Genomic DNA, 27,782 nt, shown 5'->3' on the forward strand with positions numbered 1-27,782 from the left:
CCGTATTGTTAATGTGATGTGTTAGATTTCATTAAGCAGTAATGGGGTAGCAAATGAGTCACAAATTACAGTTGCATCTGTTACTAGACCACATTAGTGCCAAAATAACTGCAAATGCAGCCATAGGGTTATGTTCATTAGCCAACCACTTCTCATGGCCAATCCATCCTTTGTGTCTGTGAACTCAGAGCTCCACCGTAAGAAAATGTGCGCCTTTTGTAACATGGCAATGAAAGTCAAATATCTCCCTAAAGCAGGACCAGCTTTCAAATCTGGAATTAAGTTGCAATATTCTGCATCAAGCGAGACTGCTAGAGTCTCAGCAGACTCTCTCACTATGCTCCTGCAGACTGTAGCAGTCTGGGACCTCATCATTTCTGGTGAGAGACCAATAATGACAGCTGACAGGTTCTGTATGCAAGCAAAGGTTTTACTTGTGTTTCGGTTTCCATCTTCTCTCAAGCGGTTATTAATTTATATCATCATTAACAGTTTGAAGGATGACAATTTACAGCAGTTAATGAGATCTTTCACTGAACATATCATTTTAAAATTAACTGGAATTAAGACACTCTTTCAAACAATGTAAATAATACATGAAACAATTTTTTGCCCCTCTCAACTAGAATTTTGAACTAAAACAAACAAATAAATCCCAGAGCAGTGTTGCATATTCAAAACAAGACAAAGTGCCTATTTTAGGATTGCCAGCTGCCCAGTTTGATTGAGATAGTCCTGATTTGGGTACATGTGAAATGGCCTAATTCCAAGTATTAGATTTCTATTATTAAGCAGCAGTGGACCTGAAGTAATATACAGAAATTCATTTAGCTAACAAGAAAGAAATCTGAATAGGCATAGTTCTTTTTTTTTTTTCCCTTCAAATAAAAGTCAGCAATGTAGAGGCCAGATCCAGACTGTAGTTGAGTAAAGATAATCTTAGACACACACACAAACATACACATACAAACCCTGAAGATAACTGGCAGTAAATGTTCTGCTCCAGGCATCTTAACAGGTGTTTACTTAATAAAAAAAACCCCACTGTTCAAACATGCTGGCTTGCTTCAAAAAACACTGGAAGCTACTATAATCACCATTGCTATTGTATAAATATCTGTACTCCAAATAATAACCCTTATGTAAAGGGGTCCGTTATATTTCATGGATGGAGTAGAAAAGAAATCGAAAACTGAATTATAATATTTCATGTTTGTTCGTTGTAAAAAGGAAACAAACATGTGCCATGTTCTGTACTGGATTAATGGAGTGTATGTGCTACAAAATTGTCAGTATTTTATGAAGCATAAGAATAATGTAAGCCATTGATGCTATTTCAAAAACATATAAATAAAGTGGCAATTTGTTATACGGCCAAATCCAGTGTGGCTGATGTTCAGTCTAACAACAAAGACAGATGTTGCTAATTAAGTACACATTAAAAAACTGTTAATACTGATACTCCATTAAAACCATATGATAATGAGACTTAAATCTTTAATCAGAATTATCCACAAAGCCCTATGTATATGAAACTTATAAAATTTGTTATTTTCAGAGTTTTCATTTGAGAGCTAAATAATACAGAATTCCTTTGGTTTGCAAATCCAAAAATGAATATTTAGAATGGTGCACTCTAATATGGTTGCTTTTTCTTTTCTTTTAGCAGACATTCCATACTCCAAGCCTTGGAGATGAAGAGTTTGAGATCCCACCAATTACGCCCCCTCCTGAGTCAGACCCCACGCTGGGAATGGCAGATATACTGTTGCCCTTTCAGGGTCTAGGCGACCAGCTGCCTGGACAAGGAAATGAATTTACACCCCAGTTTCCTCCACAGAGCTTGGATCTTCCTTCTATTACAATATCACGAAATCTTGTGGAGCAAGATGGTGTAATCCACAGCAATGGATTGCATATGGTAGGCATGGTCCTTTGTATCTTTCAGTGAATTAACAGCACCTGTCAAAACATAAAAATGCAGATTTTTGTAATATGTAAAAATACCTATTTTCATTGACCTCTCAAAATATCAGTCTGAGTTAGTAGAACAGTGGTCACCCTTAAACACTTGCCAGTATTAAATAGATCATATTACCTGCGTATCTGCAGCACTTTACATATGATAGGAAATACTACAACTAACGGAATAGCATTATTTGCTTCACTATGGCAACTGGAAAATGTTTAAAGGTAACTATTCAGGAATGTGGGCTTTCTTATTAATAAACTATGTATTGTTGAGCTGCATATGAATGGATGTCTCTATTTTACAATAAAGGAACCAGCCTGGTAATAGTGTTAACATAAGAATTTGCAATCTGGGACTGGATTTAGAAACCCATGTCCATAGGCCAGATTTTACCACTGAATGCACTCAGGACTGCTGAGGAAGTTCATGAGAACTATATCCGCGCTTTTGAGGGCAGAATTTGTCCTATAGAATTGAAGGAACTGGCTCTTCCCCTGTAAAAATTCCTCCTGTGTTAGGCCAGTTAGTTCTAAAGGAATTATTTGGCTATATTTTGGAAGGTAAGGGACTCCCTTGACAGTACCAGGGATGGTTGGCTAGCATAATACAGAGAATGTTTCTTCATTTCCTTTCCCTTTTGAACCAACCTATCGACAGTAAAGGAAATATTTGACTATACTATGTATGTATATTCCATGGAGTTATTCTAAGAGCCCTGCATTTAATCTTTTTAAATTAATAACTTGAGTTTGTTTTCAGTATTTTGATTAGGCTTGGAAATACAGAATAAGATTGTCCTTGGAGGATCCGCAAACACAGGGGCACGCTGCTTGTGCATGCCCGTGGGAGTGGTGATAGACTGAGGCCAGGCATCATCTACCCCTTGGCCTCTGGGAAGCCTGGGGTGGGGTGGGAATGGGGTGCGAAGTAGAGATCTGACTGTGAGGAAAGGTTCAGCCAGCATGATAGGTACACTATTAACCCCAACAATCAGAATCCACTAAAAAATTAGTAAAGCTTTAAGGTATATTAACTTTTCTACAGAGCCTTTTCATGCTGTGAAGCTCCCACTTTAGTGGGAAGTCTCTTGGGATAGCAGTGGATTGAGGAGTCTCTGGCCAGAATGACTCTGACCATATGGCTGGGAAAGTTGTAGGAGGAACTTTCAGAAGACACAGTTCCTCAAACAGACTGCCATGGTGTCTAGTAGATCTGCATGTAGCTTGCAGGGTCCATGTATTTTATTGTCCACACTGTTTGCTCATTCCAGTGTTCAGGGATTCAAATCTCACTTGATCTGGCAGGGAACTCTGCAAAAGGGAACCTTGTAGATTTTTCTCCTACAGGTCCCATTTTTTGAGTGGTTTTAGGGTTAGGCTATCAGATCCACAGTTATTTCCAATCTCAGTGGCACATTTACTGTACTTAGCATTTTAAACTCCTTGGCTACAGTTTGAATTAGTTTCTGTATTTCATAATAAAGAACGGCTATATATACAGCTAGACATGTTATACAACTAATAGTTATTTAGTCAGATTAGCAGTTTTCTAGGAGCTTCTGCTTAGTGTGGTGAAATTAAAATACAAGTTTACTGGTGATCTAGAAGAAAGCAAGTCATATTGTCAGCTTACAGTTTTGTATAAATTGTCTTATTTTTTTAAATTAAACACTCCAGATAAGGTAAAAGCATGGAAAGATTGGATTTCCACAGAGCTTCAATAATTTAAAAAATTACAAATACACGTGCAGCAAATATTTCTTTGGATTTCTCCATTCTAGCTGAAAGCCCATTACAGCTTGCTGGCTTCATTGCAAAATTGAATGTTCCCATTAAGGTCATGATAAATAGCTAATGCTAAAAATAAATAAATAAATAAAAGCATCTCAGTGCTGAGCAGGCAGAAAGTCCAAATAATTCCATGGCCAGGAGTCATAACGTTCAGAATACGATCCCTCTCCTCTGATCTCACCCTGCCTGTGTATGTATTGAGCACAAGGAGTGATTAAACCAGAGAAAAAACGTTTAATAAAGTCTCAGGCTTTGGAGTAGAAGTAGGGAATTATGTGCCCAAGAAGTAGGGAATCCTGAACTGTTGTGATTTGTATGGATATATAGTTAACACTCCGCAACCAGTTCAGGCACAAATAATAGAATGTTTTTTACCACATCCTGCATACTTCCCCTTGGCGTTACCAGTTGGATTGTGTGACCAAAGTGACCAGGATTTGTCCTTTAATTTTGCATTTTTCATATTTTGTGATTCCCCACAAATAATGGTGTTGGCTGATCCCCTTCAGATCTGCTTATGGAAGAGACCCTCTGATTGGATCACTTCTTCTCCACTGGACCCCCTCACCCCCCAGGTTAGCTATGCTTCTGCAGAATCACGTCCTTCATTTTCCAGGGCCCACTCTGGGGGAAGGAGTAGACACTGGAGGCTTGATTGTGTGCCTATTGAATTTGATACCATAGATACCATTGATTGATTGGTGCAGGATTGGTTCCTGGTGGGCCAGGAGGAGACCTCGGCAAGCATACACCTCATCCTCCCACCAGCCCCTCTGAGATTTTCTGAGGAGACTGTCAACCCAAACCCCGCCCCCCGCAATTCAGGTGGTGCTGAGGAAGCTGTACTCTAATGGAGCTGCCTTACTAGTTAGCTGATGATAAGTTGTGGGGTAGGTCCCATAGCCTGACCAAGGAGGAACTTTGCAGGGGAATTCGTGTGATGATTTCCTCCCCAGGACTGCCCCCTGTGGGTTTTACTGTGGGAGAGCCAGCCCATATTTTTAAGTGATTTACATTTTTTCTCCCCTTTCTTCTTAAACCAAACTCTTCCCCTGCCCAGAAACACTGGGTAGCTTAAGGATCTTTAAAAAAAATAAAGAATGGTCATCATGCAGGTTTCCCAAAACTCCTTTATCTCTATCTGTTATTCAGATACATTCCCAATTGATCATCTTTATTCTGAAAATAGATAATGAAAACAGTATATAATATTTTATATTGAAAATGGGCACTTTATTAAACTGGTAAATATTTATTAATAATATTAGAATTCATCTTTAAATTAGACATTTCATGAATTACTTTGCCTGGGAGCTATAAAAACTTTATTACAGCAATAAAAAAATGTAAAGGAGGCATTTTGAGTATGAAATTTCATTTCGTGGTCAATTGAATTTACTGTATCTGACAGAACTAAAGATGGGGCCATAAAATAATTATGATATTCATATACGCTTACAGAACAATGCTCTTATGCAGTGATTTTGGGTAGTCTTACTTTAGTGCTTCATTAATAGTGTATGGCTAATTACAAAAGGAGATAGTTTCTAGATACTAAAAGACAAACAGTAGTTTCCTTTGCTGAATACGAACAGTTAAAATAATTTGAGATGCACCACATCAAGTTCATTGGTCGTTTTCTGAATTATTAGAGACCTTACTGTAAGTGATAGTTATTTTAGCTTGAGATAGACTTACCTTGTTGAAAAATCCAGTAGAATTTCACCTTGAAGAAATGTCATGAGATTTTAAATCACAAATGTTGAAAAAATAAAATGTGCTTGGACAGAATTATGATTAATACAGTGTGTCTTTGGCTTTGTTCTATGTACTACCTGACATGTTCACCTATAAACTTGAACGCAGAATCGCCAGAGGCATGGTTAAAAATAGGTTATGTCAAGGCTCTCCTATGTCTCCCTTAGGGCACAGAGTTGGCTAGCTACATCACAATACTTTTGCAGGCTCCTCAGATATTCCCCATAGGAGGACCAGAAAAATAATAAATAATACTTTACATTATATTCTTGATTTATTATTACTTAGATTCTTCAGTTCATGCAAAGTGCAAGCAAGATGTTTATTACCAGAATAAATGTGGTCTAGCAGTTATTAAAAGATTGTATTGATGGATTAACAATTGTTCATGCTATTATGAACAAGATAGTTTATGATGTATTGGGACTGATTTCCTACCCTGTCACATTGGTTTTGCTTTAGAAAAGAGTGACAATTTGTCACATTGCTGATTAGCTTCATTATTATTGGCAACAAGCGCAACACATTTATCTTACTTAAATGCATGCTATTACATTTAAAACCAGACAACAGCAACAAAAAAGGGGAGATAAAAGGAGCGCAGTATGATTAACAGTCACATTTTAATAATATGCAAATAAAATCCTAGTATTCAAAAATGTATTAATGAAAAATTGAATGTTGATGCTTTTTGGACTTCAAAGAAACCCTTGATTTACATGATGCAGATACTAAACTTATAAATATCTGACTCAAAATAAGTAGAAATCAGTAGCAATATTCTGGCAAAAACCTTTTACACTGAGGCTCTGTTGTCTGTTTAGATGATCATCTGAAAAATTATTTTAATCTACAAAAGATGGCAATTCTATAAAACTACAACTTGTGCTCCTGAGGGTTCCTTTTTTTAACACCTCTCTATAATCTGCCCAGCCTGCTGAGTAGCATTGACATCAGTAGTACATCAATTTCAGAAAGTGGATTATTTTTACTAGACAGCTATTGTGACATATTGGGTCAGTCATAAATGAAAGATATTCATGCAAGCATGCAATACTTGTAATGAAGTCTCACTCTGACCTTCTGTATGATTGATTCTGTAATTTAGTTTTCTCAGGCAGTGCCTGAAATGAAATGAAATCATGTTGAACAAGTTTTGAATACCCACAGTGCACCAGGAGAAGAAAAATCTGCAGCCCCAGAGGCTTGAGAGAGAGCAGCTGAACGATTTATCTCCATGCTATTATAGCCTTTGCCAGCGTTCAACATTTCTTTCTTTCTCTCTTTTTTTTTCTTATTTGGCTTAAGTACTTAATTCTGCAGGTAGCTGTAAATGGGAAAATAAAATGCTGTTCAGATTTAAAATGACAGGACAGGAGTATGTGCAGGGGACTGATAAAATATCTTGAATAGAACTGACCTTTCATGTAGCTGAAAGTTACTGGGGGATTCATCCTCATAATTACCATATAGATTATTTTTATTTCTTTCCTGCAATGAAACATTTCAGAGAGCAGTAGTGCTGATTGAATGAAAATTGAACTTGTTAACATTCTTTTCAGCTTAGCCTGTTGTACATAACAGAAGGTTAGCTTTGATGAATTTCGAAATTCTCTTTCTGATATCCAAGAAACAGACAATAAAGTAATTTTCTCTTTTCAGTCTGATTTTTTTATCCAAAAAAGTATAGAATTGACAAAAACAAACTGATAAATTTACATATATTACTTGATATATTTTACTGACTGTTGGAGAAATTGTGTTTTCTGTTTGGTGAGGATTTGATCCTATTTGAGTTTTATGATTGTGACAATACCCTGATTACATTTAGGATTCTGCCCAGATACACTTAATTCATTTTGGAATAAACTCATCTTTAATTATGTTACAATTTAAATGTGGGACTGAGGTCAAAAATCAAAAAATCATGGTGGCTATAACTGAGATAATAAGAAGAGACTTTTAAATAAACAGTGAACCGATGTCATGGCCTTAAAGAATTTAGTTGCAATTTTTATCCTGTTAGAGGGTAGTAAATACGCAAACTGAAGAAGGAAATGTTATGAACATCTCAAAATAGTGGTGCTTTTTACTTAAAGATCTGAATCTTACTGTATTTAATCCCAAATTGCTAATTTAGTTTTTCAGTGACTAGATTAACTCAAAAAGCTTAAAAAAAAAAAAAACTAGTTCAAATGGCAAAAAAGTCTTCATTTCAGGCAATTACTTCGCCACACATGACTGCATACCTCTAATTTATATCTTTAATTTTCATTTACAAAGAAACTTCCATGTAATCTTTTTTTAGTATTCGGTTTATAATTTTATATTTTGAGAGAAAGAAGTAGGTTTTCAATTAATACAGAGTTATAGCTATGTTGTTTAATGTGTTACAGATAAAACAGTTATTTCATGGGTCATTAATGTGTTTAATGCCTGGAACGTTCTATTAAAACAAGCCCTTGTTATTGTTATGAACATGTTTATTGCCATCCTTAATAGGAAAAAATACAACTAATTCTGGAAGGTGATAATTATTCATTTATAGGAACAGTGGCTATTTCTCACCAGCAGAGATCTTTTATGTTCAGTGATTTGATTTTTTTCTCAAGAAACTGTGGGCCACTAAATTTCAGATTAAGATAAGTAGTATTAATCTGTTTTATACTTGAGTTGTACTTTAGGAATAGTCGTTTTTATAGTCACCCCTTTCAAGAAATACAATACCCACAGACATGATCTCAAAATAAATAATTTGCTGTTGACTAAGTGTAACTAAAAATAAGGGGTACTCTTAGGGACCAATCCTGCAAGAAGCTGCATGTCTTTGGCTCTCATTGAAGTCAGTGAGCGTTGTGTGTATTCAGCGTCTTTCAAAAGATGCTTAGCACCTTGGAGGAGTAGACCCTTAATTCTCAGTTAAGGTGTCATAAACATACCGCTAAGGGTAGCATAAGATCCCTCTTTACCATGTAAAGGGTTAATTCCTCTTTTACCTGTAAAGGGTTAAGAAGCTCAGATAACCTGGTTGGCACCTGACCAAAAGGACCAATAAAGGGAGAAGATACTTTCCAATTTGTGGGGGAAGGTTTTTGTTTGTGTCTTTGTTTGGTTCTCTTGGAGTCAGCAAAGGAACCAGGGCAGGGTAAATACATCTCCCTAAGCTATATCTGGACTAAGCATCTAGTATTGCAGAAATAGTAAGTAATGGCAAAGAAATGCATTAGATTATCTTTTGTTTTAGCTTGTGAATTTTCCCTGTGCTAAGAGGGAGGTTTATCCCTGTTTTTGTAACTTTAAAGTTTTGCCTAGAGGGGAAATCCTCTGTGTTTGGAATCTTTTTGTTACCCTGTAACCTTATCTTCCATCCTGATTTTACAGAGGTGATTCTTTTATCTATTTTTTTAAAATAAACTTCTTTTAAGAACCTGATTGTTTTTCAGTGTCCTAAAGACCCAGGGGGTTAGATCTGTGCTCACTTTGTAACCAATTGGTTAGGATATTATTCTCAAGCATCCCCAGGAAAGGGGGTGTAAGGGCTTGGGGGGATATTTTGGGGGGAGGTAGGGCTCCAAGTGGCCCTCCCTGAATGTTTGTTTAAATTACTTGGTGGTGGCAGCGATCGAGGACAAGGTGGAACTTGTGCCTTGGGAAAGTTTTAACCTAAGCTGGTAAACATAAGATTAGGAGGTCTTCCATGCGGGTCCCCACATCTGTACCCCAGAGTTCAGAGTGGAGAAGGAACCCTGACATAAGGCTTTGCAATACTATTGTGCATTGGAATCATGATAACTGGTTTTATACCTGCAGATTTGAGTTCAAAGCTCAGTTGAACAACTTTTGGGATTTCTAGAGGTGGAAATAAACAGTATATATAGCCCACTCAATTTACAGTAATAATCCCGGCTACAGCAGACAACCACTGCAGTTTGACACAATACTAAAGCAAATACAATCCTTCCCTATCTTGGTGATGGACTAAAACATCTAACTGGTCTTTTTAGACTCTAGTTTATTATGCTCTCAATGCCATTTTAATTTTGTATGTTTCAGTGTAGACAAAACAGTCTCTTTGCTATAAGACGTGTTTCCTCCTTCCTCTCCTCTTGATACAAATTTAACAAATCCAGGTGCTAGTGAACTTGTTACAGTACAAACAAACAAAAACACCAAATGCATCAAAAAATTATGCAACTCAGAGCAAAGAGGAAACTGAGTATATTGAAATGAGAATCCCCATTTATGATCCATTAGTCAACATGGACTCCTACCATATCATAGAAACCTTAGATTGAGTTAAGTAGCAGCAATATGATACAGATTGGCAGTATTTGCCTGAGACACCCATCCAGTGAGCTGGTGATGTTGCTCCTAGTAAATATTATGGGGTTTTGCTGAGTCACTGGTGCATGTGACTTATTACACCTTCCAGATATGTGAGGGGCTTTCTAGAAAGAGAGAGGAAAGATCTAGGTTGTGAAGAAGAAAAATTAATTATTTAGCATGAATATAGCAGGACTGCCTTTAGGCCCGCCAGGCTGAGACAATATTGTGATAGGCACTATAGGAATATAGAGAAAAGTCTGCAGTCTAGGAGCAGCCACGCCTCGGATGAGTTCTGTGGAGTGAAGGAGTGAGTAGAATTTGTTACCTTGTTAATTTCTGTGTTAATAGAACCAAGCTCCAAGACAGAAGTGGGATCTACACCAGTGGTTCTCAAACTTGGGCCACTGCTTGTTCAGGGAAAGCCCCTGGCGGGCCGGGCCAGTTTGTTTACCTGCCATGTCCGCAGGTTCAGCCAATCGCGGCTCCCACTGGCCGCGGTTCACTGCTCCAGGCCAATGGGGGCTGCAGAAAGCGGCGCGGGATGAGGGATGTGCGGGCCGCCCTTCCTGCAGCCCCCATTGGCCTGGAGCAGCGAACCGCGGCCAGTGGGAGCCGTGATCAGCCGAACCTGCGGACGCGGCAGGTAAACAAACCGGTCCAGCCTACCAGGGACTTTCCCTGAACAAGCAGCGGGCCAAGTTTGAGAACCACTGATCTACACCATATACGGATTGCTTTTGAAATATAGTTGGAAAAGGCAACTATCACATAGTTTAAGGTGTGGTTATTTTTTTTAATCTCTTTGCAAAAGTGGTATAAAAGAGGAAAATTGGAGAAAGTCTTGACTTAGATGATGATAAGCCACAGCAGACCCAGGCTGCAGACCAACAAGAACAACCAAGATAGTTCTAAGAATAGTAGCAAGCCCAACGTGCAGCCCAACTCCAACAGCAGCAATTCCAGGAGCAAATGTTCCAGACATACCATTCAGGCTACCAATAGCCATCATCCTTTCTCTGTTCAAGATGGGACCGAATGATGGCCGTGCCTGGTCACCTTTGAGCAGATGGATACTGCTGTTGCCTGGGAGTAGTCCTGGGCTGTCCATTTTGCTCCTTTCCAAGTTCTTTTCTGGCCTTTGGTAAGAACACTGCCACTGACGACCTTCATTGTCCCTGGCGGCCATCCTAGACTGGGTTAGGATCTTTGAGGAGAAGTACCAGCAGCATTTCTGGGGGAAGCTCTTTTCCTCAGGGTTGTGGCTGCACTCCTTCACCTAGCAACTAACCTACGAAGTGACTTGCTGTCTCAAGCCTGAATATTAGTCAGTGGAAGAAATTATGGATTGGTTTTAGGCCGTCGGCTCAAGAGTTGCAGATTTGGGTGGACCCACGTTAACTGTCTATGCTGGCGGAGGTTGTGCAGCCCACATAAGACTACATGGAGAAGCTGAGCTACCAGAGGGACCACCACAGCTATGCTGCAGCCCAAGCCTGAAAGACAGTACAGGAGCCAGACTCAGAAAACATCAGAGAAAACTGAACGGACCATAGGATTAGAAGTAGGGAGATAAAACACACTCTCTCCCAGACTGTAGGGAGAGCTGGCCACACCTCCTAACCCATGTTTTGTTTGTGAAGGGAGGCATATACAAAAATTCTGTGGCATAAGCAGGTGTGACATGGAGATATGTGAGATCAGGCCGACAGAAAGGGACACTCACCTAGATTTAGGGGTGATCCAGCAGTTGCTCCTTTGTCTGCTCTTTGTGTGAGAAAGGAACTGAGATATATCCCAAACTTTCTCCCTTGCAGGCGTATAATGATGGGGAGATATGTGGTCTTGCTGAGATCTCCAGGGGATGAACTGTGCCTGTATGAGTGGCTTTTTGACCTGAGAGACTTGTAGTGCACTTAGACCAAAAGATTTAAAACAGCCTAAGTGGTTTCAGGTAGCAGAACCTGTGCATGTCTCCTCTGTCCAGAGGAACTTCTAGATGTATCTTGCATCCTTAATTCCCTGTGAATGGAAACTGTCATTTATCCTTTCCCGTTTTTGTGGGACAAGGCTAGGCAAACTTTCCTCTCTCCAGGGACATGAGACTGTGGCTCATGGCTGTGGAACAGGAGATGCTGGCAACCACAGCTGGGCTGGTGTTTTACTAATCTGTATATTTGAAAACATGAAAACTTCTTGAATTGTGGCAATACTGAGCAAAGCTTTGTGTTGTATTTCATAAAACAAGGATTGAATCTATGACAGATAAAAGCATCCTGTTAGTATGATTTTTTTTGATGGACGGACAAATTCAAATCTTATAAAACTTTGATAATGGATTGTGTTATCTATACTGCAGTTGTGAAGAGAGAGCATGGACGATTTCCTTCAGAGAGATGCTGACTTACAAAATCTGAGTAATTTACAGATAGGAACAACCGATGGTTTTGCTTTTTATATTGAAGTAAATTTATCAGTTGGTATATTACATTGGCTTATGTTATCTTGACAGTGACAAATCTGACTGGCAATAGAATGCGTAATGTTTTTAGTCGACTTTCAAGGTGGTAGTTGGTATACCCACAGAGTAATTTGCACACATAAGTGTATGATCTGGAATACATACTTTTGTGGGGACATTTACCATAGCCTTCCTTAAAAAACTGACCCACCAAGTTCAGAGTTTGAGCCTGGTCCTATATCTTTATATAGTCAAAATATCTATTGGACTCAGTCCTGACAGTGTTTTTTCTGCAAGACTCCCACTGAAATTAAGTGGAAGTGTTGCCTAAATAAATTATTCTGGATTGGCCCCATTGATTTTAACATTATTTTTGAAGGTATCAGGACTTCAGGATTGCTCCATGATATTCAAAAGAGTAATTTTCTAGTGATTTGATCCTAAAATTCAGAATTGTATTTTTAAAATATCATATTAAATGTTCATGTAGGGTGAAATTCTCCTGCCTGCAGAAGACTAGTGCAATGCCATTACTCCGAAGTCACCGTCAAAATAGGGTTTAAATGGGACATAAACAGCGTACAGGTTCATGCTAGCCTCTTGCACCAGGTGAATTTCACTCTCTCTTCTATCAAGAGGAATGGTAAATTGTTTGCTTTAATTTCTGCTGGATGTTTTGTGAGTTTGATGTTACAAGAGCAACATCTAGCAGTGTCCTTGGTTGGAAGGAAAGGCCGTATAGTGCCAATTTTATCTGCATTGCAGATCATCTACTGAAGTCTGCAACATTGTGCTGGTGCACTGCAGTAGTTGCCTCAGTTCCTTGGTGAGGGAAGTGGGAGATGAACAATTCAAAAGGACAATCCTTTAAAAAAGGATGCTTACAGAAAAGACTATTAGATAGGTTGGCAAAGCAGGGAGCAGTCTGCTGTCTGGAGATCCTCTTGGTTCCTTTGATCTTGCCTTCTGTGTATCACATTACACTGAGATAATAGTGCAGAGCTCTAGGACTATGAACAGTTAAATTAGTCACACATATATAATGGACACTAAGATTTGCTTGCGGATAGTTTGAGAGAGGAGAGTTTTGATGGTAAAACATTTTGGGCTAAATATTGGTTTGCCCCCAGCATGGGTGTTCTTGAAGGGGCAGGGTTTGCTGACTCCCTCACAACAGTGCTTTTGCACCGGACTTCATCGTAACTTTATCTTTAGTGCACTTGAGGGATATTAAGCAGAGCTGAGTGAAACTTTGGGTATGTCTACACTACAATAAGTACACGCAAATGGCCCATGTCTGCTGACTTGAGTTCCTGGGGTTTTCAGTCTGCAGGGAGTTCATACAAATCCTTTCCCTTTTTTATTTCAAATTCATATAAGTTTGCATCCCCTGAATTCTTATGATAGTCAAACCTGATTTAGCCTTCGTGCTACTGGACGCTTGTGTTTTGTCTCATTTCAGGTCAGAACCATGAAGTATTGCCCAATTTCAACCCAAAACCATAAATCAGACCAGGTTAACTCAAAACTTGATTCAGTTCATCTTAAAAGGTTCATGAGTATTTTGGCAAACCTGATCTAAGTTTTGAGTTACATTATGAAAGTTGTGCACATTTCAAATAAAAAACCACACCGAACCCCATGTACATTCATAATACGAAATTGGTAGAGCCCTGCAAATCTGTGGATATCCGCATCCGTGGATCATTTTTGCAGATTGGTTCGGATGCAGATACAAATTTTGTATCTGTGCAAGGCTCTAGAAATGGGCACATATTATTATCTGTTATTTTGACTATTCCAAAAAGATGTATTCTGAATATGTGAGCTTTGCTGTTTCACTTGTCAGTGTTTCAAGTACTAATGGAATTAAAATTTCACATAGACACTGTGATCCAAACACTGATTATATTCTTTCCATGAATACTTCTGATATGTGAAAGTTTCTCATAATTCTCTAGATAATGAAGGAAATATTACTGATTCTGTTGACTCTATACGGCTACCACTCTGAAGTCTATCGGAAGATAAGGACACCACCATGTTTAAAATATTTGAGAATAAAATAAATAATTAAGGTATCTTGGTGGAAGTTTACGTGATAATGGTGTCCTCAAGTTGATTTACAAGCTCAGAAGGAATTCACCAAGGCTGTGAACCAAAAAAATTAGGACTGTGTATATCCCATACCTTAATACTATCACATCAGACCATTATAAAAATACAAAAAGCTCTTCCACTTCCTTTTCTGAAATCTCCTCTGCATGCAGTTATGTACAGTATTCTACTGAAATTCACAATGACGTATATCCACAAAATCATAATTGCATTCACACTCCATTCATCATGCTATTTAAATACATATATTAGGGAATATAACTTTGAATATAAATGCAGAAAATGTATTGCTGATGGTTGTCACATGACAATAGAAACTATTAATTTTACCAAATCAGAATATAAGAACCAGAACCTTTAAAATATTTTCTTTTTCATATCAGATTTTCTATTTGATGCCAGTTAGCCATTTCCAGTTACGAAATGTTACTTACTTTCCAGTTTGTGTTTTTGCTTAAATTTTTATTGAGGCAAAACAGGGAAGGGAATAATAAAGAAATACAAAGAGGGGAAAAAAAGAGAACTCCCCCTCTCCCACACAAACATCTCAAAAGAAGGAACAGTGAACAATTCATGGGCTTGTATATAAAATTAAATTCTCAGTCAATGCAAAGTCAAGAGAATTTAGTTTCAATAAAATCATAGACTCAACCAAAATGACAAGACTTAGAGTAAATCATTTGTAACCCAGGGCTTCGTATTCTGCTGCTTTGGTATAAAGACTGTGAAAGATGGTTTTGTGTAACAGCAAGGAAGCGAGGGAAAACTAGTCTTTTAGAGGTAGAATACTTCCTAGAAACTGCTTTGTGCATGACCCACAAAGAAAGCGAATTCTGATGATCTCCACCTTTATTTTAACAGCAATTTTTTTTCTTAATGCAGTAAACCAGAGTATGTAAAGCAAAAGGACTGAATTAAGTGATATCCCTTAAAAAAGTCTTGTAATGACTTCCAGATGCCACTGTCAATATAACTCTAAATCAGAGTGACCCTATAGTTAGTGGTAGTAAATTTCACAGAAAGGTGCCCTGAAGCAAATAGGCATTTCAACTAATCAGTCTGATGGTTTAAACATTTCTATATCAAGTGCTTCATTTTTGGCACACACATTCATTTCTAAGGGAACTAGGCTCCTTTTCTTGGTGGTGGGAGATAATAAAAGCATTTGAGAAATAAGAAGAGAAATGAAGCCCAACAGGGATGAGCAGCCCAGCTGGCAGCAGCTCGTAGACCACAGGAAATTTGGGGGAGCTCTTGGTGGGTTCTGAGATCCCAGCATGTTGGATCTGTACCTTGAATTTGGAGGGTTAGTGCATCTGTGTTGGACCCCAGTGAAGTACTTCTACTAGGTATGGTTGAGTGTTTTGTGTGGCAGATAGCCTTGCTCTCCCACAACCTGGTGTTCTCTGGCACTGGAAACATTCATGATCCCATAGCTGTGTGCTAGACCATTCTGCAAATTGAAGGAGGCTTCCACAGTGGGTATCAGCACAAAAACAAGAGAACCCTAGATTCAGTGTTAATGTAGAAGGGGCACTTATTTGGTGCTCTAAGAGAAGTGAGAGATGCTGGGAAATCTTGTTTCCAACAGATGAGGAGGATGGAAAGTTGAATGAACATCACCTTCCACTACCAACCCTTGCAGCACTTCAGGCCAGATTTTCACACCTTGGAACTTTCAGGAAATGGTTTTCCCATAATATGAATATTTTTGAGACTTTAAAATTTTTTCCTAACTTGAAATGGAACAAAATATCAAAATCTTAAACAAAAAAAAATGTGCACAAAAATGTTTTGGTTCAGGTCCATTGAAATGTTTCATTTTGGTAACTTTTTAAATTTAAAAAAGTTGACATGAAATGTTTTAACCATTTCTGAAACTTTTTTTCACATTTTTTTTTTTTAGTCAGGTGGTTTGTTGAATATGAACCTGTTTCATAAACACTACTGGTTTGGGTGAATTGACTTTAAAAAAAAGAAAAGAAAAAATGCTTTGTTGAAAATTCCTGACCAGTCTAGTCAGACTCTGTAGAGGCAATTCTGAAGGAGTTCAGCCTTATTTTAGGCACTTAAACTCCAGATTGTCAAATTAGTTCAGCACTTACCAGGTCCTACTGAGATGCTTCTGGCCAGTTTTTCAAGTAAGCTCAGCACCCAGCAGGGAAGTTGGGGATGGACTGTAAATTGAGCACTTCATGAATCTGCAGTTTGCTGAGGTTCAACTGTATTTCTTTAAGTATTCCTTCATGTGCAACTAATTATGGTATAGGTTATTAGCACTGAAAGAATGTTCAGAATCTAATTTACTTCTTGCATTTCCCTCTGTTTGAACAATATAGATTAGGCAGATTTCTGAATCAATTTGTGAGATTTTTATTCTCTCCATTTACTAAGTGTGGTCTATAAATGAGCATTTTTTTCTTTCATTTTTAAATATTCTTTTATGGAATATTGATCTTTATATACTTACAAATAATAAAACCTAGTTCTACATAGACAGATTCAAGTTCATTTTACATTCAGGATCTCTGTTGTTATTTATAAACATGCTAGCTACTGTACAGATTCATAAGAAAGCAGTCCTGGCCCTCAAGAGTTTTTGATCTGTAAAGACAAAAAACCCACAAACGGTGGGAGTCAGAGACACAATATGCAAGAAAAATAAGACTGATGATTAGGATGTAGTTTGTTAGTTCCATGTGTACTTAGTTATTTGGTTTTTATTTTTATCTGTGTATATTTACTTTTTTGTAGGCTACCTGCAGAATGTTTTTTTTTAGCAGTGATTTGAATTATTTGAACTGTGCACTAGCATGCTGCAATGTCTGAGTTCCAGACTCCACAGGTTCTTTGCTTAAAATAACTTGGATTCCACTTCAGTCTGAATTATTTTTTTACCTATGTTGGTTACAAATAAGAACTATGTAACAACTGAGTTGCCATTCAGTAGAGGAAAATTTTTATTTTTTTTTCATTTTGTTTACTTGGTGTGTGGATAGCAGCAATTTGTGTCTAGTCAGTTTCAATGTTTCCCCTGCACAGTCAGTCAGTGTTTTCCCCTTGTTGTTTGTGTTGGTAATCTGCACAGCAACAACAAGAGGTGGAAAACATTTTAAAGACTAGGGAAATATGATTGTAATGCCACAATAATGGGTAGGGGGACTCTGGGGAAGGTGTTATACCTCAAGCTGCTTTTAACTGATTTTTTAAACTGACTAGATTTCAAGTTGACAGTGTCAACTAAATAAGACTGTTAAAATGATCCATAAGATTATTTTATGGTCACTGCTAAATATTTGCTCTTTCCATGCTTTTTAGGATCATAGCCACTCACAAGTTTCACAGTATCGCCAGGATCATTCTTTGATTATGAGATCGATTGTTCATATGACTGATGCTGCTCGTTCAGGAATTATGCCTCCTAGTCAGTTAACCACCATTAACCAGTCTCAGCTAAGTGCACAGCTGGGACTAAATTTAGGAGGCACTAGCTTGCCACATACTTCTCCTTCACCTCCTGCAAGTAAATCAGCAACTCCTTCCCCATCCAGCTCTATAAATGAAGAGGATGCAGATGAATCAAACAGAGTAAGTTATGTGTGTTAATATATATGACTAGATATAATATAGTTTTGAATATGTAGCAGTAGAACTGCTGACTTCACTGCAATGTGGCCAGGTAAAATATACAAGTATTTCAGTAGTGGAGTATATGATTGTGGCAATATTCATAAGCTCTGGGTGACTTCTTTACTTAGTAAAATTATATTTGCCTATTTGCTACAGAGCTAGAGGGAACACACACTGCTATCACACTCCAATTCCACCACTTCCTGTGGGTTGATGGGTGGAGAAACAGTGAACTGATAGATCCATGTAGTCATCAATTCCCTGCCAAGGATCCTCCCCAAACCTCCCTGAGGCTGGCACACAGGAGACCCTCCTGAGGACCCCTCCAAGAGTCACAGAGGGGGCTTCTTACAACATAGATGTGCTCCTCCATTCTACCCCATTCTGCTGTTCTAGGGATACTCTGTGGCAGCAGAGGGATATGGTGAAGAAAAGACTTTCTCCATAATAGTCCTGTGACACCTTGTAGACTAACAGACGTATTGGAGCATAAGCTTTCGTGGGTGAATACCCACTTTGTCAGACACATGCATCTGACGAAGTGGGTATTCACCCACGAAAGCTCATGCTCCAATACGTCTGTTGGTCTATAAGGTGCCACAGGACTCTTTGCTGCTTTTACAGATCCAGACTAACACAGCTACCCCTCTGATACTTTTCTCCATAATATTACTTTGGTATATGACGACCCTATCCTGCAGAGCTTTCACTTGCACAGTTCCCATTGGTTTCATCAGGAGATCTGCCTGGGTAGTACATGCAACCCTAACCCTTAAGTAAATTCTCATTGCTCAAATATTTGTATTAATTTCAGTTGATCTGACCAGAATAATTCCTTTGCTAACAGGTCTATTTAAATCTCAATGGAAATGAACTCCAGGCATACTAACACTTTCATAAAAAGGGAAAGGTCAACCTTTATTTCTAGCAAAATGCATGTATATTTTAATATATGACACTAAAGAATGTTAAAATGTCAAAACAGTTATAAGATAGCGTAAACTGACTGATCACATCTATAAAATCTGAAATTTGTCATAAAGAAATAGGCCTATACATGCATATATGCCTAAGCAGCAAGGAGTCCTGTGGCACCTTATAGACTAACAGATGTATTGGAGCATGAGTTTTTGTGGGTAAATACCCACTACGTCGGATGCATGCTCCAATATGTCTGTTAGTCTAATAAGGTGCCACAGGACTCTGCTGCATTTACAGATCCAGACTAACACGGCTACCCCTCTGATACTTGATATATGCCTAAGATATCCTCCTAAAATCACTAAAGAGCTATATTATGCACACTTCTGAAGAATGACTCCACTATTGCTCTGTAGCCAGAGGAAAGTATTCGTAACCCCTGGTCCAAGTGGGAGTTAACAGGCTTAGCCAAGGGACCAGGAGGTGCCCCTAAGCTTCTTATTTTTGAGTTTCTATTGCTGAAATCTATTCTTTCATGGAGAATGCACAAAATATGTAATGTATCCTGTATTAATTTTTATAGAAATTATATCCAGGACATGCTCTTCCCATCTAAAACTTAAGGGACTGAGTCTGCAACCCTTAGTCATGTTGAATAGTTATTACACACACATTTAGTTCCATTAAGGCCAATGGGATTAAACACCTGAGTTAATTCTACTTAGCAGGAGTAAGGGTTGCACAACAGGATTCTAAAACATTACCTGTCCATTAATCTTATTCATTTGTTGTTTAATAGAACTTCTGAGGATTTTTCATACACATTTTATCTTCCTAACTATATTTCAAGTGCATATACCATGTAGGCAATGATTTCTGTTGCTGTTTCTTAGGCTACTGGAGAAAAAAGAGCTGCTCCGGATTCTGGCAAGAAGCCCAAGACTCCAAAGAAGAAGAAAAAGAAAGATCCCAATGAACCACAAAAGCCAGTGTCAGCATATGCTCTATTCTTCAGGGACACACAGGCTGCAATTAAAGGGCAGAACCCTAATGCTACATTTGGAGAGGTTTCAAAAATAGTAGCATCTATGTGGGACAGTTTAGGAGAAGAACAAAAACAGGTAATAAAGAATAGACTGCAGTTATGCAATAGTATATTGTGAGAAGTAAAATGACAAGTAAATAGCAGGAACTAGATTGTCAGCTAGTGTATATCAATGTTGCTCCACTGAGCTATGCTGATTTACATTTCCTGAGGAGCTGACCGCAAAACAGCATGTTGTTATAGGAGTCTGACGGTGGTATCGAACTTTGGTGTCCTATCAATTCATGTTGATAACTCTGTTGCCATCAAGTCCAGTCTACAGGTCAGTTTGGAGAAAGCTTGGGTGATGGCATCCCAGTACCCTGTTATATATAATTAAATAATATATTGTTACACTTTTTTTCTTTTTACTTTACTCAAAATTTAGACTAGAAGGGAAGGTGCAACACATTTGCCATTTCCTTTGGTCTTCTTTATGATCCTTTGTTTCAAAGATTGTTGGTTTCAAACCTTTGAAGCCCACCCTGTGTGCCTCATTATATCAGCCTAGTGTTTGAAATTTTATTCATAGCTCATTTTAAAACTTAGTACAGTAGAATGAGTTTTCAGAGATTAGTGTTTCCTTCTTAGGGGTTGTATTCCTCTCCATATCCACACAACTCCTACGCATGAATTGAGAAAATAATAGAGTCCTTGGGGGTCTGTTCTCCTGTTGATAGTTCTCCTGTTGATACTTCTGCGCAACCCCCATTATTGTTAATGGAAGTTATGTTTGCATGTTGATAGAAGAATAGACCCCTTAGTGATAAGCAGAACAATGTGAAGAAGGGAGAGGCATACTTATTAGCCTCGTGTTACAAAGCACCTGCTACCATGTAAAGTGGCTGATTCACCTGGTTTTGGTTTAATGGTGACTGCTCTAGTTTTCATTGGTTAGTGAAGTTAAAATCCCCGATCCTAAAGTATATTTTGTCTCTCAATTCTGAGATCTCCAGTCACCCCTTAAGCTCCTTAATTTGGAAAACAATTTTGTGGCAAGCTATGAACGGTTCTTGTTTTGGACATACAGTGTATGATTTCTTTGGAAGATTTTCAGCCTGCTAAATGTTAGCTGTTTAAAGGTGATTTTTTTCCATATATTGAAAGTGAGATACACAAAAATACAGAGGGCTCAGCTTTGGCTTAACTCTGTTTCCATTAAAGTCAGTGAGAATTGAGTTAGGTCAACTTTGTACACTTTTCAAAATCCGACCCTTAATAGAGTGTGATGTTTTTCTACATCTTCATCCATACTGCCTAAAAAAAAATCTTCACTCCCTGGAGATTTTCACTAGTTTTTCAGACTTAATTTCATTCTCTTCTCTTCTACCAGCAGTTGAAATTGCACTCCTGCCATATCTCCCTGATAACTGGGGTCTTAGTACAGTATTAGTTCCTAGAGAGGTGAGACAAGCCTGGAAATCACGTCATGGAGAAGGAAACATCTTGCTGAAAGAAATGTCATACTTAATAGTACTGACCACCAGCTAAGACCATGCACTATAGCAATTTGTAGCAGCCATAGAACAATAATATGATTAGTGATAACAAGGATTACCAAAGGAAAACATTAGGGTACCGTGGTTAAAATCCAAACAGGTAGGCAGTAAGCTGAAAACTGATGTTCATCTACAGGAGTAGATAGTGTACAGTGTAAGGTAAAATGATTTTCAGTGTAAGGCTAGTTGTCAACATTTTGTATAGGGTGTATAGACTGAAAAGCAGGACTATATCTTTAATTTCCTTGCATGTATACAAGCATGACCCCATTGGGGCAAGTGGTGTTTTATGGTGAAAAATGTATACGCTGAAGTTGGTGTTAATTGTGGTGTCTTTAACAGGTATATAAAAGGAAAACAGAAGCTGCCAAAAAAGAATACCTAAAGGCACTTGCTGCCTATAGAGCTAGTCTTGTTTCTAAGGTAAGCCTGATGGTGACTTCAATCAAACATAAGGTAGAGTTTGCCAATGGTTATTTAAATGTGAATTTTGTCATGTGATTAAAAATAAATCTAGAATCCCAGAGTTTCTTTAATATAGCCCTGAAACATTTTGTATAACAGCTCAAATGACATTCTGTGCTTAGTTCTTGCACAAAATTTTTTCATAGTCCTAAAATCACAATAATAAATGTCAGACAATAATTATGCAAACACACCTTGTCTCTGGGTTATTTTTAGAAGTAACATAATACATGCCACTATGGTGAGTGACAGTTTGTAAAAGTAGAATTTGATAATTAGAAATGTATTGACTTTTAAATACTCAGATTTACAAGCTATTTGCAGAATTTTCCAAGTTCCCACTTTTTAAGAAGACACAGACTATATTGGATATGGGGCAAGGTGGAAGATGAGCTGCAATGAAGCCTGTGTATTTCTTGCTGTTGAATTTAGAAAGTACCTGCAAATGGACAACCAGGATCCATACTGAGTACTTTAGAAGAAATACAATTATAAAATCCAACTTGCAATATGAGGAAAGTCAGCCTATAGCATTCTTATGTAAGAAGTAGCCTTTTAATTGGCATTCTTAGATTGGTTCTACTTCTTTCACATTTGAACATAAGCAAGAGATATATGCATGCATCCAACTAAAATATCTATGGAAGAATTACTAGATACAATTAATAGTCTGCTTACATGTCTCATGGATTAATTACAAAAGAATCCCTAACTCCAACAATAAAACATAAGGAAACAGTACAAGAAAATGATGAAAACCAGCTTTCAAGATCACTTATATGAATAGCACAAGAGAAAGTGTTGAGCATTTCATATAATTCAGATTACAAATATCAAAACACCAGTAGTTGAAAACTTTGAGCTATATCTGAAGTTATATTGTCCGCAGGATATGGCTCTTTATTATCTCAAGGGTTTGTAAAATGAGGCCACTAAGTCACTTGGACACTTTTGAAAATGTTACCCTAATCCTCTTTTCAAAAGCACCAAGGTTGCTTAGGAGCCAAAGTATCATTGTCTTTCAAAGACAGTGGGACTTATTATTATTATTAGTTGTTTATATTACTGTAGTGGCTAGGAGCTCTAGTTATGGACCAGAATCCCATTGTACTAGGTACTTTACAAACACAGAACAAAAAGATGGTCCCTATCCTAAGGGTCTTATAATCTACATACAAGACAAGAGAACAGATGGATATAGACAGACAGGGGAGTACACAGAAACAATGATACACTATTGGTCAGCATAACAGGCCTGGATTGTTAAATATATTTAGGTGCCTAAAGATGCAGATAGGCACTGACTGGGATTTTCAAAAATGCTTAGGTGCCTAACTCTCATTGAAATCCCTTTAGACTTTAATCATCTGTAAAGAACTCCGACTTGGTACACTAATGACAATAAATCGTTGAGAACCATACTCTACAAGTCAGTTAAAGAGGTTTTGCCCTTCAGTGCTGTGTCATCATGTAATTCCATTCACATCCATCACAGGAAAGTTTTGTGGAAAACAAATATGCAAGTATGCAACGTATTGTGCCATGATGTCCCTGTGGGTATTTATCTTAAAGCCGCTGGGCCAAATTCAGGTCTTCCCCCATGCAATCCCATTGACTTTAGCAGGATTGCAAGGGTTCAGGGAGAGCAGAATTTAGCTTTCTGTCAGAATCAGAACTTTAGTTGCTTGTGATACCAGCTAGAGCGGTGTATTAATGCAGGATGGAATGAATCTGAGCCCTAATGGTCTCTTCTCCCTGCTAATTGATATTTTCCAGAAAAAAAACTCTCTCTTTCCTTGGCAGCTTCTGGATTTTCTCTTCACCTCAACAGAACCCCTTTTTATCCCTGTAAAAATGTGAGGTCCCTTAAATTGATCTGGGTAACTCTTAGCCAGGATCCCTGCCGGCTCTCTATCTTGTACAGATTTAATTTAAAAGGGAAGAAATAAGAAATGAGACAATAGATCTATTGAAACTGCTGTTCAATAAAGGAAATCAGCTGTATTGTGCAAACTCTTAAGAAGTGTTGTGACTCATATCTGCTGCATGAACCACTATAACAACTGTAAGACTGCTTAGGATGAATTCTCTTTCCTACTTCATGTTAAGCTGTTTACATTAACAGTATATGAGGGCAGAAAGGGACTTCATATAATTTGTGAGCCTGATAATAATGCCCTTCTCTGTACCAATATCAGCTCTTGAATGTCTCTTTTAAATGCAGGCGGCTGCAGAATCAGCTGAAGCCCAGACAATACGGTCTGTTCAGCAAACGTTAGCGTCCACTAATTTGTCATCCTCCCTTCTGCTGAATACTCCTCTCTCTCAACATGCAACAGTGTCTGCATCTCCTCAGACTCTCCAACAGTCCCTTCCCAGGGCAATTGCTCCAAAACCTTTAACCATGAGACTGCCAATGAATCAGATTGTAGCTTCTGTTACCATTGCACCAAACATGCCAGCAAACATTGCAGCCCCATTGATAAGCTCTATGGGAACAAATATGGTCGCAACACCATCTTCATCGCAAGTAAGCCCTTCAATGCAAACCCAACAGCATCAGATGCAACAGCTACAGCAGCAACAGATGCAGCAAATGCAGCAGCAGCAACTACATCAGCATCAAATGCATCAGCAAATCCAACAACAAATGCAACAGCAGCATTTTCAGCACCACATGCAGCAACATTTGCAGCAGCAGCAGCATCTTCACCAGCAACTTAATCAGCAGCAAATACAACAGCAGCTACAACAGATACAGATTCAGCAAATGCAGCAGCAGCAAATGCAACACATGCAACACCAGTCCCAGCCTTCTCCTCAGCAGCATTCCCCTGTAGCCTCACAGATGACCTCACCCATCCCTGCCATTGGGAGCCCTCAGCCAGCATCTCAGCAGCACCAGTCACAAACACAGACTCAAGTATTATCGCAGGTTAGTATTTTCTGAAGATAAATGTTCTTGCAACATTGTTTTGCATTTATCAAGGGGGTAGGGGTAAACCATATTTGGCTGAAAACTGTAAATTGTTGATGGTAGTTATGCAGAGATGCATAACAGATCAAACGATCCTCTAAAGTGTCTATTAGATAGGCAATAAAGAACTACAATGTAGCTGTGTATCATCTTTTAGCTGACTATAAATCGTTTTGTTAAAAAAAAATTAAAAAAATAAAAGCTGGGCTCCTTTTCATGTGATGGCCTTTTTAATTTATTTAAGCTTTACCTACAATATGTGAATCAAATGGCCTAATAAATACTTGGATGTTATGACTGCAAAATGGCCTTTCGGAGTTATATAATGTAACCTTTCTTTCTCTAAAAGTGAGTAATGCACTTCAAGGCAGTTTAAACTCATGAAACTCTTAAAAGCACAGTTGTAACAACCTGTAAAATAATGATTGGATTTCATACAATCATACTTGTATGACATGAGTAGTTGATGGCATTTTTTTGTCATGAAAATAATGTAAATCAGATTTTTGCCAAAGCTCTTATTTTTTTTTCTTTCCTACACGTCTTCAGAAAAACAAACGCAAGTGACTAAACTTAAATGGTTGACCCGTCCTTTCACTTTGATTTCTCCAAATAAACCTACCATACTTTGTAACAAAATATATATCAACCGTTACCCTATTATGTTAATTCCAGTTACAAAACAAATGTGAATATTATATTCTGTGTTTAAGTGATGAGTTTCAGATTTAATACACTGTATTTTTAAAAGGGAAATGCACTTAAATAAAACTGTTATTACAAAAACTGAGATTAAAAAATGCAAGAGGTTTTAATATGCTGTAATACCAGTAGAATATATAAAAGAAGCTCCACATCTGAATAATCAATGTAAATATTTTCTTTAAAAGTTGTAAGTTTTCATATCATGTGTTGTAAAGTTTTCATAAATGAGGCTTTAATGTAAACACTGGTAACATGAACTATTAATTGCTACATTGCTTATTGTGTTTTTAAGCTGTTTTATACTTTTTTATGAGTTATGATAGCAGCAATTAAGTTGTTTGTATTTTGCTTATCTAAAATAAATGCTTTTATCTTGCTATAGAATAAACACATTTCAGTAAAACCAGTGGAGTGGAAGTGTTTGATGCAACAACCAAAAGAAAGTGTTCACTTTTAATAGTACTGTCTTTAAAAACTTACTTATTCTCCCTTCAGATTTTTATTTTCTCAAGCACCCTGTGTAACTAGGTACTGTGCAAAATTTGTTGGTATTGTATATGATCAGTTCTGGTATATGTACAAGTGCCCTCGTTAAAACATGTGAAGAACAGCATATGACTTGTTTAGCGTCTCTGTGACTAACTGCACAGGCAGTGTATAGAGGGTGGGATTATAAAACTTTCACAATACACGGATGTTGCATAATATCAAAGGCACTACTTGAGGAGACAAGGTAGCAGAATCGGGCAGACTAGTAGTATTTCAAAATGGTCTCAGTCAAAATTCTGGATTTAAAAAACCCCTGAACTTCATTGCTACAGACCCATAGTTCTGTAACAGGCTGATTCAAAACCCTGAACTTTGTGATTCAGGCTCATCTCTATTTCTTATTTGCATATTTTAGCATATGAGCACTGAGTGATATATAGGGGTAAAAAACATAAGCATGTCACGTGGCAGGTTTGGAATCTTCCTCTACTGTAGTGTTAAGATGCTGGTGCTTTTTATACATTCTTATTCTTGAGAAGGAAAAGAACTCTTTTTTTCTTTCTCTGATTTCTTTCCCCGTAATAGCTGCAGTATGAGTGCACTGTGACCACTATCCCCAGTTGTCTTGCATGATTAATTACAGCATCTGTCCTGTCAGAAACTATAATGAAGAGGTCTTGATAAAAATTGCAAATTACCACTGGCAACAATCTAAAACTGCTTATGATAAAATGAAAATTAAAAACAGCAAGTGTCAAGCCTGAGCAGAATCCTAATCTGAAAAGAATGAGCATGTTAGAGGTGGTGTCCATGGCTACTGAGCTCAGGACAGAACCCAACAAAATGGAATATAGATTCCTAAAAAGTTGCAGTTATAGTTGTGTGAAGATTTACTATATGTTGTGAGTTATTAATAATGAATTCAGCTTTCAATATTTCATAATCTGGTACTTTGTTTATTATGTACAAATATTGAACAGCAGGAGATTCTAATTATAAATTTATAGATTTCTTGGAGCAGAAAAAGTCATGTATAAATTGAAGTATTTCATAATAGGTGTTAGTTGACAGGTACCAGTGTTTGAAATAGCCTTACTATGATATCTAATTACGTCTGGGAGGGAGAAGGTTTATTCCACACATGAGGAAGTCTGCATGCATTAAAAATGTCACAGCAGAGGTTGCCAGTGAGAGATTTTTCTGTGTGTCAGTTTTAACCAACGTTACATAACAATGGGAACCATTTCATAATCTATTTTAAAACCTTTAGACAACTGTCTTCAAAAATAATTGCTAAACTCCATGTGACAGTAATTGTGTATTAGTTTTATAATTGTCATTTTGAAGACCTATGAAGTATTGTTGGAAAAATGTCACTAGTAATAAGAGCTAATTACAACTGAAGTCTGTTTTCAACTATTTGCTGTTAGAATCAGGTGTTATTACACTCATTAAATGATTTCATAAATCCTGGGTGGTATCCCATTTGATTCAGTGCTGCTGAACTATTGATAGTCAATTCCAGGAAAAATAGTTTTAATTACTGCAGTTAAAAACATTAGTCATTAAGCAGAACTGTACATATTAAAT

General features: G+C 37.7%; 1 protein-coding gene across 4 annotated transcripts in view; it reads left to right on the forward strand.

Annotated features, from left to right (window-relative positions):
* The window catches only part of TOX3 (TOX high mobility group box family member 3), an 88,186-nt gene extending 62,183 nt beyond the window's left edge, over window positions 1–26,003 (forward strand). The window contains exons 3-8 of one of the 4 annotated variants that reach the window (XM_044986758.1): window positions 1,667–1,921; window positions 4,272–4,337; window positions 17,741–18,010; window positions 19,867–20,094; window positions 21,899–21,979; window positions 24,246–26,003. In XM_044986758.1, coding sequence (XP_044842693.1) covers window positions 1,667–1,921; window positions 4,272–4,337; window positions 17,741–18,010; window positions 19,867–20,094; window positions 21,899–21,979; window positions 24,246–24,971 — 1,626 coding nt within the window. In that variant the 3' untranslated portion in view covers window positions 24,972–26,003. The remainder of the gene's footprint in view (window positions 1–1,666; window positions 1,922–4,271; window positions 4,338–17,740; window positions 18,011–19,866; window positions 20,095–21,898; window positions 21,980–24,245) is intronic. The other 3 variants (XM_044986759.1, XM_044986761.1, XM_044986762.1) reach the window with 3 other exon arrangements.
* The last annotated feature ends 1,779 nt before the right edge of the window (window positions 26,004–27,782 follow it).

Source organism: Mauremys mutica, chromosome 14 (genome assembly GCF_020497125.1).
Source record: "Mauremys mutica isolate MM-2020 ecotype Southern chromosome 14, ASM2049712v1, whole genome shotgun sequence".
Lineage (NCBI taxonomy): Eukaryota > Metazoa > Chordata > Testudines > Geoemydidae > Mauremys > Mauremys mutica.